Below are 14,080 nucleotides of genomic sequence, written 5' to 3' on the forward strand. Positions count from 1 at the left end.
ATTTCACTATTTCACTTTCATTATTGATTGAACAAAAAAAAATCTTACTTTGGATTTTTTGTTTATCTCGTAGCTAGTGCCCCTTTAAGGGTTTTTAGGAAAAACATCTACATAATAATTAATCTAGTAGATGATATTTAATTATTTTATTGTGGTCATCATGGTCATTAAATAAAAGATTTTTTTTTCATGTTATGATTATTTGACAGTACATGTGTATCACTGTATTTAATATATACATGTATCTTTAAGGTGACTAGCGGGTCTAAATCAAATTTTTAATTTAATATAGGATTTTGTTATATTTTTCTATAAATGAACTTTATCTTATACTTAATAGAAAAATGGGGAAAAAATGGGGTCACCGTTCATTTACCATGTTTACTCTCACAATCTGTCTTCGAAGAAGCATATATTTTATTAAATGTCCTTTTTTTCTGTTGAACTAATAGGAGAAACAGCGGTAATATCGAAATAAAAAAAAAGAACTAAATTACAGAAATAGCTTTAATTTTACAATTATTTAGTTTATGTACAGCTTATTCGAAAACAACACTAAAAAATATAAGTCACCAATGAGTTAAAAAAGATTTTTCAATTGTAATGCCAAAAAATGGCATTTTTGCACCAAAGGGAGATAATTTGGAGCTTTGACAATGATATATTCTTTTAAAAGTCATCAGGGGCCAAAACGAATTGATTTTTTTGAATGATTGTTGTACCATATCATTAAGTAACAACTACTAAAGGTAATAAATAAAATTTGTAATAAAAAATAAAAGTTTAAATTTTTTCTGAAAATCCTCCTTAACATGCATGACATGTTTAAAAAAACTAAATCTATAATTTAATGCATGTTTTACACAATGTATAATGACATATCATTTATGAAATTTCTTTTTAAATCTCATGACCTGCAAAGACTTGTTGGACAGTTGTTGTAATTTGATATTAGAGATCTATATAAGATTAAATGATTTGTCTATGAATGGATCAGTTGTGTATCATAACACGTCAGCTGTTTTCTCCGTTTAATAAACTGTTTGTCAGAAAGTTTTGTCAAATATGAAATGTTGCAAGTTAAATAAAATATACATCATAATACATTGAAATTGAAAGGGTGACATGAAAGATTAATGATTTTTTTTTTTTTAAATAACGCCAGGTTAAGTTCAGTGCAAAGTTGATTTAAACAAAATGCAATACTATATTTTAAACTATATTCATATAATGATATCTTATTACATGTTACAATCAAACTTCTGTAGATTTAATGCCATAAAAAGAAGGATGTTTACTGAAACCTGAAGGTCACTATAAATTAAAGTTATATAAAATGTCAGTGCAGCAATTTTAATGTATTATTGATGACAAGACCTAAACAATATTTGCAAAATTTTTAAAATGCTGTCATTTGAATTTTGCAATTTATTTGTCTTTGCTGCTTGTTTTTTTAAAATACAAATGTATTAATCAAAAGATCCCAAAATGGCTTTTTGGTCAGTTTTTTACTAAATTTTGCGGTAAAAAAACTTTCCAGCACAATTTTTGTCCTCATACTCAAGAATCAACCAATCAAAATACTGCATTTTGTGTTTCAAGCATGATTTTTGTGCTCCGAGCACTGAGCATAGATTTATGTACAATGTACACATATGTTAATCGAAATTCAAAAATGATCGATACTTTTTAATTTTAAAATGCAAGAGGCATGATCTATCTCATTTGTTCTCTGGTGTCTCGTTGGCAGCTGTCATACCACATTTTATTTTTTAGTTTATACATGTACATTTGTATGCCTCATCATACCTTCTCTATCCTTTCTTAAACACTTAAAAATTGATTAAAGCAACAACCAAGTTAAAGGTTTCTTCAGATATTGACACAATATATACATGATATAATCTGCTCTCAAAAAATACAAATCCCGTTCGAATGGTTTTACATTACTAATTTTTGGGGCCCTTTATAGCTTGCTGTTTGGTGTGAGCAAAGGCTCTGTGTTAAAGGCCGTACTTTGACCTATAATGGTTTACTTAAATATGAATTGTTATTTGGATTGAGAGCTGTCTCATTGGCACTCAAACCAAAAAATCTTCCTATATCTATATACATATATATATATAATTTTTGCTACATAGTTTTATGTAAATATTATGACAGTTTCATACACTTGAAACACAACAGAGTATATACATTTAATAAAACAAATTAAATAGACCAAAGAGTTGCATCAATATAATCTATACAATAACTTAAATGAAATAAAATGTAAACTTTAAAGTACTTTTCTTTGAGTGTATTACAAGTTAAGAATTTTAATTCCATGTGATTCATGCATGAGTTATTGTTGACTGTCACACCTGGTTTAATAGTATTGATGTCCATTAACTGTTACTGTAAATAAAATCGATATTATGACTTAAAGTAAATTATCTGATTTATAGATGAGATGATGAAAATTTGTTCATCGAACAAAAACAAATATGTCTGATGTAGCAGGTAAATGCAGGATTGTTATTTTTTCTTCTTCAAATTTCTTTCCCATCAAACCAGCTGTTCATCCAGATCAACCAACTTTTAACTTAATTAATAACTTGTTTGAGTCCTGATCATGGATGAAATATTTGCCACTGGACAATAAGGGAACAACAATCAATGGATCTTTTTATGGGTTCATTAATTTGTTGAACAATTTAGTTGAGAATTTATTATTTATTGTCAGAAGTGGTGTCATTAGTTTTCTCTAATTCTTGATTTATACTGTTCCTAATGTACAATGTATTGTTTCTTTGAGTAAGTTTCAGATGATGATTCTCCCAACATTTTTTTAGAAAGCATATGATTCACCCTGTCTGTCCGTCCTTTTATCCATGTGCCTTGTAAGCAGATCTTCTAATTAAAATTAAATGATATTGCTGAAACTTTACTTAACCTGAGGATTTGCATGTTAAAGAATAAATTATGGTTAAGGGGAGATAATCAAACATGCAAAATTTGGTGGTGGATAATAAGGATATACCTGTTTCTCTTACACATGTATATATATGGTTGTGGCTTGTTATCTATTACTTGTAGTTGTATGATGAGATACATGTATTTCTAGCAATTTTGCATCACACTGCAACAATGGCACAATATAATGTATGTACTGGTAGCAGACCGTTTGAACTGTTAATAATTGTGTTTTTTATTTAATCTAACATAAGTATTTTTTTTTGTTTACAGTTGGAGTGAGAAAGCCCTGCAGGATTTGTGGTAGACAATTTGTTCCAGAATCATTGGTAATTATATATATGTATACAAAAAAGTATCTCAGAGGCAGGTTCTTTATTTAAGGAATGACTAATATTTTTTCTGTCTATGAAGAAATAACATAAAAATTTGGTGCACACTGAATAACGCCTGTAGCGGGTTTAATAATTTAACAGTGTGCATCACATTTTTTATGTTATTTCGAATAGACAGAAAAAATATTACAGTAATTTCTTATAATTTAATTCTAAATTCCATATTAAACCGTAGAAAACCATGAAAAAACGTTGATGACGTCACGGTCACATGACTAAATTATGTCTATGGGCTGATAACAAAATAATGTCAGCCAATCAGAAGAGGCGTTACATCCAAAATAAATTATAAAAATATAGACCAAAGAGAAAAAGCAGATCAAATGAATGGATGATTACATGTTATTATATCCCTGCTTTATGTTTGTCTGTTTCTCCTGATGCTGGACCTCCTTATACCACTATTATAAATGTAGAATTCATGTTGACTGGAAAAAATTTAAATTAGTAATTCCTTTCCAGAACATTAAAGAAATGTTCACGACATTGATGAAAATAATTCCGTTTTTATAACAATTATTTATACGACTTTAAAAAATGTTGTTAAAACTGGTGGCATCATTTAAACCAATGAAATGTTTAATACTGTACTGTGGGTTATTTTCGTGGTGTGTAGATTTTCTCTTATTTTCACGGATAGAACAACATTACCAAAATAAGTTCCACCAATTTAACATGTTTAAAAGAGCTAATGCAAAGGTATACATAAAAGTTTTGAATCCACCAAAATATTTCGAACACCATATTTAATGAAAATCACGAAATTTTACACCCTCGGAAAAAACCTGCTATACCGTATGTAAATGATTTCTAAATTTACAGAATTGTTCAAATTAATTTTTTTTAGTCCAAGCATGAACCAATTTGTAGAAAGACTGCAGCAAAAAAGCCTAAAGTATTTGATTCAGCCAAACAGAGGGCGGAGGGTACAGAAGTCAGCTATAAACAGATAAAACAGTCTCAGAAAAAGGTATGGTTCCTTGGTGCACAGGACCTAGTACTGATTTTCAATGTTAATTACAAAAACAATTACACATAAAACTTCAAATTGGGAGGATCCTGATGATTAAAAAACAGAGAGGATGTTGTTTATCATAAATTACACACACAAACTCACAAATTAATAAGGCATGTCTGATTGTAATTGTATAATCACAAAAGATTGAATCAGCTGATGGACTATGAGTGCACAATTCTTTGAAAAGACAAAGCAGATGTATGTAGACTTAAGTAAAGGGAGATAACTCTTTAAATCAATATTGTGTTTATTATAAGCAGTTTCTTCATAGCTTTATAAGTTTTTTTGCGAAACAGAACTTTTATAATCTACATTTATATTAAAACTTTGAAGCTTAGAAAACAATTATAAAATGAATTTACACAAATGTACAATAGATATAAGAGTTATGTCCCTTATCCTAGGTCTACCTAATTAATCTGAACCAAGATTTGGTATTATTTACATGTATTCTTGTCAATATTAAATGTTATAATAAACTTATCGACCAATTACAGGCCAAGCAAGAGGCAAGTATAAAAACAAACAAAGCATTGAAACAGTCAATCTCATACTCAAAATCTTATTTCACTTATCAAACAATCTAATTATAATTAGTTCTCCGCACTTTCTCCTCGTTGTTTATATGTCACATGTGGGCCTGCGCAACATATAACAACAAGGCACAAGTGCTGAGAACTGATTTTGTTTAGATTGCTAATCATTTTCTGATGCAGTGATTTTTGGTAAATTTTACACTGAGAAATGTCAATTTTAATTTTTAGCCTTCATTCGTCAAAGATTCTGGAAATGGAATTTCTAAAAGTAAACAAAATGACATGCTTAGTAGCAAAGGACTATCATCACATCATGCTTATTTAGAAATTATACTGATGAAATATATCCTTCGTATTAAAATTGAAAAGTCATAATGCATCTGAATATTTGTCAACATATGTCCTTGATTTTACAGTTGCAAATTTAGTTACATTGTAGTATGGCTCTATTATACATTGCTGCCAGACTCAAATTTGCAGCATTTAAATCAATGGTTTGTGTTTACTAGTCTTGGAAATACAATTATTACTAATTGGCCAAATAAATAATTTCTTTTTCTTAAATTTCTTAAATTCTTTTTCTCTTTGACCAGAAAATATTTCATAAAACTGAATTGGAACAATTTGTGACTTGTCTCTAATTATCCCAAACAAAAATGAAACTTAAAAGTAAATTTTAAATGAACTAGAAAAAATTGAAAAAAAAAGATTTATTTAGTTGGCTTGACTTGTACATTTTAGGAGTAAATGAATATGATCATCGATAGGATTGTGACTATTAAAGTATGACTGTTAGGTGTACCCATCATTGTCGTAAATCATGCATCTTAAGACTCTGCAGAATATTTCACTATGAACCAAATATGAATGTCAGTACACTGGCATATATACCCTTCCATAGCAGTTGGAATTATTTTTAAAAAACCCAGTTCATTACAAAATCCCTGGATTATACTCCACTGTCAGTTACTGAATTAAATTTGGTGTTATTTTTCTCTTGTTTGATGTTTACCTAGTCTAAAAAGGATTGCTGTAAACCAAGTATTGTGGATTCAGTATTATATGAATAAAACAGTATTTTTCTCGATATCGCAAATATTAAAACCGCATTTAAGTCAAAAATGACAAAATCGCAATAATAAATGCACACAATGATTTCTGAATTTTCAATAAAACCTCAAGCTAAATTTGAAATAATTGCCAATTGGAAGTTAGTCATATCTTTGGTTCATAATGGAGTTTATGGAACATTTATTGTGTCATAATAATGTCAGAGACAGACTTATCTATCACATTGAGTCTTTGTTGTAGGAAGATAAAAATGAATATCAAATACTAAACAGTTAACATAACAAACAATTATATTATGTTTATCTCTTGAAGAAATATGAAATTATAGAAGAATTCTAAATTGATAGTGTCAAATATTTGTCCTTTTGTATCTTGATTTTGAGAATAAAAATTGTCATTTTGTTGCATGTCTCATCACAAAATGATGCACTCTGGGTAATATTTTCAAATGCACTTAACCAAAAACCCGTAGATTTTGAAACCGGGAATTTTAGTTTCTTGAAAAATAAGAGACAATTAATGAATAGATCTTAATGTAATCCTAATTGTGCATTTATTTGAGCTTTTAATATCACCAGTTTTATTGTTCATTCAGTTTAGCACGGATATAATGATTTTTACACAAACAGAGATCATTGATAAAATGTTATTATGTCATATAATAGATAAGTAATTTCACAAATTCTTTTTCAGAGGACTCTGACAGGACTGATAATATAAAAAAGAAGATGTGGTATGATTGCAAATGAAAAAAACTCTCCACAATGACACTGGAATTAACAACTATAGGTCTCTATACAGCCTTCAACAATGAGCCAAGCCCATACCCCATAGTCAGCTATAAAAGATCCCCAAATGAATAATGTAAAACAATTCAGACGAGAAAACTTACAGCCTAATTTATGTATTATTTTATTCATCCAAAATAGGATTACATTTTGTCCTCAAACTTGATATAAAGGACAAATAACAAATGAAAACAACACTTTATAGATTTCATGCATCAGAAGCCTTATTCTGGATTTACCTTCATCAGAGAGGCTCAAAGCCGAAAACTGAATATGTTAAAGCCAATAATGAATAAAAACTGAAACAGTTTAGCTACATTTGTACATATTGACCTAAAAAGAACTAAAAATGATCAACCTAGACATAATTAGATTTGACTGTATATATATATATATATATATATATATGTTACATTGAATTTGTATAATCAGGGATTATGTAGAATCCCTGATTTTTCAGGGAATATGTAGAATCACTTAAATCATTAGTAATTATATATAATCCCTGAAAATGACCAGTGATTTTACCTAATCACTGAACATTTTAATAATTATTCTACAAATTCCCTAATATAATTTCAGGGATTATGAATAATTTAAGGATCCTTTGTTTGATAAAAAAAAAATATAGACAAATTATCATTTTTTCCTTTCATATTCCTTGCCAGATGAAATAATATTGCTTTTAAACACAGAGGATGATCTTAAAGATATAACCAACACAGGGTTTGGAGATAAAGTTGAAGACTTCAAAATTAATAATATCAAGATTCCCTTTATAGTGATAAATTTAAATGAAACAGGCTATTATTTGAACTTGGAATTATTTTTAATTATGGAATTTGCTTAATTTCTTGAAATTTTAATAAATTCCATGTTTATTCGGTACATGTATTATAATCTTTTGAGCGGTTAATAACACTTTCCATACAATATATTTTGGTTAAATAGTGTTGTGCGCTGCACAGAACATTTCAGTACAGAATAAACATGGAATTTATTTAAAATTTCAATAACAAGAATTCAAGCAAATTCCATAATGAAGAATAATTCCAAGTTCAAATAATAGCCTGTTGTGTATAGTTTGTTTATTAAAAGCCAGCGTCAAAAAATGGATATTTATGTCCTATTTGTAAAACCACAGAGCATGTTATTTGTGGTACATGTAAAACAAATGGTGAAGAAGATTATGGAACATCTGTTTTTTGTTTTTTTGTTTTTGTTCAAATGAAAAAGAAATTCAAACAGAGTGACTGAGTCTGAGAGAACTTACACATCTAAATGTATAGAAAAACTAAGGATTGACAATTAAAACAAAATTTTAGAGGATGTTGGCATTTGGTGTTATATTCTCATAGCAATTCCACAGGGTAAAAAGGAAAGAGAATCCCAAAAAAACATAATTGTAATTGTTCATCAGAAGTCTGAAAAAGGATATCGCCTGGCCAAAAACATGGTATCTTGCTCGAACGAGTTCAAGGTTTGCTAATTCCCTTTTTTGAGGGGGGTACCTACAGGTGTTTTTACTGAACACTTTATTTCTCTTAGGCGGGTTATAAAATCTTATTCAATTTGTGAAGATTTATTTTTCTAAAATGTAGATATTTTGGTAAAAACAGATGTTTAGCATATCATTTTAATACATTGTGTTTAACATTTTAATATATTGTGCATACCATTTAAAGCAATAGGGTTATCATTTTGATATTTTGTGCTTAACATTTTACAATTGATGTTTATACAGTGTAATGCTGTTTTAATATGACTTTTATTAATTTTCTTTATAAATAAAACTATTTCACCATTTCAGTTATTATGTATAATCCCTGAAGTTTTTTCTAGTGATTATACATAATCCCTGAAGATTTTAGTGATTATATATAATCCCTAAACTGGCCAGTGATTCTACATAATCACTGATTATACAAATTCACTGTAATATAGAAGGTTTGTAAAGTGTAGTAATATACAATTTATTAAGAAATGAATTCTCTCTTTTCAGGTTGTAAAACCTCCAAAATCTAACTGGAGATTGCAGCATCAAGACTTTATCAATACTGTCAGAGCAGCTAGGGGTGTAACACAGGCTTTGGAAAGAGGAGAACCCCTGCCCCCTCCTCCCCCTCCCTCCATCAACCCAGGTAAGTCAGGGAGGAAACTCAGCTTCTCCTGTCCTCCCACCATTAACCCCTCCTCCTTATCCTCCTATAAACCCAGGTAAGTCAGGAATAAAACTCAGCCCCTCCTCCTCATCCCACCATTAACCCCTACTCCTTATCCTCCTATAAACCCAGGTAAGTCAGGAATAAAACTCAGCCCCTCCTCCTCATCCCACCATTAACCCCTACTCCTCCTCCTTCTATAAACCTACATTTTAGGTAAGTCAGGGATGAGACACAGGTTTTGTAGAGAGGATAATTCCTTCCCTTCCATCCATTAACCCAGGTAAGTCAGGTTTTATAGAGGAGAGATCCCCTACCCCTCCTCCCCTCCCTTCATTAACCCAAGTAACTTACTTGAAGTAAGTCAGGGATGTCTCACAGGCTAAAAAAAAAAGGAGTTACCCTACCCCTCTTCCCTCACCCTTCTTTAACCCAGGTAAGTCATAGATGCCAAAAAGGTCTAAAATATAGGATTTACCCTACCCCTCCTGCCACTCCCTCTTTTAACCTAGTTAAGCCAGGAATTTTATACAGGCCTTAATACGAGGAGATCACCAACCCTCTTTCACCTCTCTCTACGATTTCAGTTAATATGTAATAGGAAAAACAAAAAATGTTGTGTAACAATTCTTGACACAAAAATCATAACATGCACAGCAAAAAAAAAACAACACAAAAATCAAAGGAACAGTGCTTTTATTACTGTTCTTCATCTCAAATTTGTAGTGAGGTCTTCGACAATGAGGAAATTAAAGGTTAAGAGAATCTATAGCAACACCTGAGTGGAACAATAGAACACATTTAATGTTAAATTAAGCCAATTTTTTAAAAATAAAATATTCTTAAAAAAAGTGTTAGAAACTGAAATGGCTTTTACTGTAATAGACATTTGGCATGAATGTTTGTTCTGATTATTATTCAGACTAAATATAAAATGTTCTAACAAAGTCAATCTCAATAAAAGAATTCTTATATTTAACCCCCCAAAAAACATTGTTTTAACATTGTATACTATGTAACGTTGAAATGCTGTTACCTAACAGTGCAAATATTAAATCACCAATGTGAAGATAGAATATACTCTTTATTTCTGACTTTTTAGATTATGAGCAATGTCCCCAATGTGAAGATAGAATATACTCTTTATTTCTGACTTTTAAGATTATGAGCAATGTCCTTACTGTGAAGATAGAATATATACTCTTTATTTCTGACTTTTTAGATTATGAGCAATGTCCTTACTGTGCCAGAAGATTTAATGCAAAAGCTGCTGAGAGGCATATAAACTTCTGTAAGGAGCAACAATCCAGGATACCTAACAGGGCAACTAAGGGCGATCCCAACGCTAAAGCTAAAATGAATGCTCGTAATACGGTAAGATTAAATGATGGCTTGTAATACCGTAAGCTAAAATGATGGCTCGTAATACGGTAAGATTAAATGATGGCTTGTAATACCGTAAGCTAAAATGATGGCTCGTAATACAGTAAGCTTAAATGACGGCTTGTAATACCGTAAGCTAAATTGATGGCTCGTTATACGGTAAGCTAAACTGATGGCTCGTAATACGGTAAGTTAAAATGATGGCTCATAATATGGTAAGCTAAAATAATATTAAAAAAAACAAACTAGTTATGATAGAATAATGACATTTAATTGAGTTAAGTCAAATTATAGTACTATATGAAATAAGGAGATTTAGTATGACTGCAAATGAAACAAATATCTGCCAAAGACCAAATGAAAAAGATTATAACAGTATAGGTCAAAGCAGGGCTTCCAAAAAATATTTAAGCCAACCAAACATTTTATATCTGATCCCAATTTTGACCCCTAAGACTTAGTCACAAAAGGCAATTATGGTAATCAGATGGCCATCCCAATGATTGACATTAGATTAAAAAAAAATGATGCTTTGATATTCTGACGTAAACTGTTAAATTGGCAGTGCATCATTCAAAGTGTGCACATTAGCGTGCTCATATTTGCCATAAACACTTTATTTGTTCAAAATGACGTTGTCAAAAACTTTACTGTCGTTTTTAAAATCACATTTTCTTAAAACTGGATGTTGACTTGACAATGTTAAAACATGGACCATAAACTATTTAACATATATGTAAAATCTATGTTTGATTACAAAACATAACTGAGTGAAGAAGCTCTTTCCACATTATTTCTTTAACAAAATACTTGAAATGAATGTTAGATACAGGTATCAATGATAATTTTAGCATTTTTGAAGAAATGTAGGATGCATAATTAAATTTCCCGCCTGTGCACATGTGCACACGTGTTCTAGTTCATATAACATAGCTCTGATGATTTTTCATTTAAAACCTTTTTAATTTTTTATCAAATCATGTTTATAAAACATATTTCTTATAATTTTAATCTTTTGGACTTAATCAATTAGATGCAAACCGTTGAAATGTAAGAAAATAATTTTGAATAGACCGATAAATTTATACTATGTCCTGTACTGAAAGTAGTTTACCTGTCACCTGAACAGGTAGATTTCAGCTGTCCAACAACTTAAATAAGCCTTGATTAAAATTAGAAAGTATTCAATTAGTGGTTGTTTTGATAGTAAATAATCATCATGTCAATTTTATGACCGGAAATGTGTGGATGTTAAAGGCAAAAGGTTGGGTCAAAAAGATCGTGAATTATGTTAAAATGACTGAAAAAGCCTTGAAAACTAAAATGTAGATGACCATTTCATGCTTTGCCCAGCCAGACTTTTACTGGACATTATACAATTGTCCCGAATATATGACTGTTTTGGAAGCCGTGGGTCCAACCAACCTTTAACAATGAGCAGAACAAATACCCCATAACAAGCTGTTAACAACAATGAACAGAAATCTAACACTAGTTTTTTATCATTTTTATTTTTTTAACATAAAAGTTATTACAGAAGTGTTCTCACAAAATATAAGTTTCAAGTTATTTATTAACTTTTTATACAAAGGATTTCTCATTTGAACAAAGTTTGGATTGTATAATTTATTGATAGACTGTACTTGTATTTTACAGTATCAGGCGCCTAAGCCAAAGGCAAAAGCCAGCCCAGGAGGAGCAGGAGATAGTCCAGGTTATGGCAGGGCACCAGCTTCTCAACCAGGTAATGCATTGTGGGTAAATCATTGGTCTGTATACACAAGTATTTCACCTTTCTGTCAATTTTGTAATTGGAACAGTATCACAAATATATTGTATACGGTAGATTGTGATTTATATCTTGAAAGAAGAATTTGTTTACTTGAAAATTAAAGGAAGAAACTAAGCGATTACAGATTAATTTATGTCTGAGTTTATTTTTTTTAAATTATACAACAAGAATCAACCAAAAAAGTATGACAGAAAGGACCATTTTCAGTTAATGCATTCCTCAATTTGATTTCTGTTTGTTTTCATGTATGATTTATCAAGACACAAACTTTCACAAAAATAAGTACTGTGGGTACATTTATTTTCGTGGGTACCAATTTTTTATGGATTATGGAGAACTTACATATTCACGCTATTTATGATCATGGTTTTGCCACAGTCTGCATACAAGCCGATAGAAAAAATTTTATTCATTGAACATTAATTTCGTGGTTCACATGTGACCATGATATCCACAAAAAATTGGTGTCTGAGGACTAATTATGAATCTACACTACATGGACGTTAATTTGAGGATAAGAATGATACTAAGATAAATAGTTACTGAACAGAGAATTCTAATATTATTCCATTTATTTCCCTAGGCAAAAAATTGAAAAAGCCTCTGTCAAAAAAAAGTGACAAACAAGCAACCAAGTCTTCATCGTGTTCTATCTTATGACAAGGTATCTGAGATGTGTTTTATCCTTCATTAGAATGCTAATACCGAGGACATACAGGGTCGGCACTCGTCTGTTCTGATTTCTGTTGATTTTGGGTTTTAGGACAAATATTTACTATCACTTCCTTCATTGGTAGCAGCTGTTGGTCGAAATTGTTTAAGTGAGAAAATAAATTACATTTTAATAGCTCATCTGTCCTCAAGGCCATTTTGAGCTATTGCTTTCGCCTGGCATCTATCGTCTGACTAATAATAACTTCAGAAAATGTTATATGATTAATAGTTTTCCGTCTCCTTTTCCCCCTTTTTAGAACTCTTTGTCATGAAATTAATGTACCCAGTTGCATTAATCTCAATAATGAATATTAAAACTTGCAATAATTTCTTAATTTACAGTAGATGTTGACGTTTTGACCAAACCCCTATTCTCCTTATAAAATGACATGAGTTTATCATGCATACACTGCATAGTTAATGGGTGAAGGATACAGGCTACTTGGATTCTATAGAACTAAATAAAAAAGGAGATAAAAATATTTATTCAAAAATCATTGATAAATCAGAAAATGAGCTGACCCGTTATCCTCATAGTAAAAATGTAATACTGCTAAACCCATAATGATAATGGTGTTACAACATGTACAATGCTAAGTTACAATTTGACTTTACAATAATTAAATTAGTGGAAACTCACATCTAAACATATCTTATTTTTCATGCATGGCAGCCTAGTTAATACAATAGACAAAGCTTGTTCAACTATTGACTTTTTATTTTTTAGTCTAATTTTTAAGGTGATTGACAATTGCTTAAAAAACAATATTTGATAAGTAAATTAATGGCTTTATAAGCTAACATATAATGTTTGTTTCAAACATGCTGTTTTAGCTAGATTAAATTTTAGTGTTATGTAGGTAGAAACCTAGGTTAATTTAGAGAGCTGATATTAAAATCAATGTGGAGATTTTTTATTACATGAAAGGACAACGAAATATTATTAAATTCAAAATGTATAAGGACTAAAAATGGTACCCAACCCCTTGACAAAAATTAAGTTCGCTCGTTTGATTTTAATAAAATTTTGACAAAGTATTTACTTTGACCCTTTGACAAAAATATAAAAATTTCAAAAAATTTGAACCAACCATTTTATGAAAAAAAATACACTGGTTATATAGGTTTGACAAACACTTATTTTGATCATTTAGAAGCTTAATATTCACTAAACAACGCAGTGTAATTAAAGTGTTTAGCTGATTTTACAGAGTTATCTCCCTGTAGTGTTAGGTACCACATTAAGATGTACTGTATTGGGGTTAT

The 14,080-nt window shown here is 30.1% G+C and overlaps 1 protein-coding gene across 6 annotated transcripts in view; it reads left to right on the forward strand.

Annotated features, from left to right (window-relative positions):
* Nucleotides 1–14,080, forward strand: part of LOC134700523 (zinc finger C2HC domain-containing protein 1A-like) — a 38,638-nt gene that overhangs the window by 6,031 nt on the left and 18,527 nt on the right. For 5 of the 6 annotated variants that reach the window (XM_063561906.1, XM_063561909.1, XM_063561910.1 and 2 more), the window contains exons 2-7: nt 3,229–3,284; nt 4,198–4,320; nt 4,866–4,877; nt 8,766–8,904; nt 10,148–10,299; nt 11,965–12,052. In XM_063561906.1, the coding sequence (XP_063417976.1) occupies nt 3,229–3,284; nt 4,198–4,320; nt 4,866–4,877; nt 8,766–8,904; nt 10,148–10,299; nt 11,965–12,052 (570 nt within the window). The remainder of the gene's footprint in view (nt 1–3,228; nt 3,285–4,197; nt 4,321–4,865; nt 4,878–8,765; nt 8,905–10,147; nt 10,300–11,964; nt 12,053–14,080) is intronic. The other variant, XM_063561908.1, reaches the window with a different exon arrangement.

This window comes from Mytilus trossulus, unplaced genomic scaffold (assembly GCF_036588685.1).
Source record: "Mytilus trossulus isolate FHL-02 unplaced genomic scaffold, PNRI_Mtr1.1.1.hap1 h1tg000158l__unscaffolded, whole genome shotgun sequence".
NCBI lineage: Eukaryota > Metazoa > Mollusca > Bivalvia > Mytilida > Mytilidae > Mytilus > Mytilus trossulus.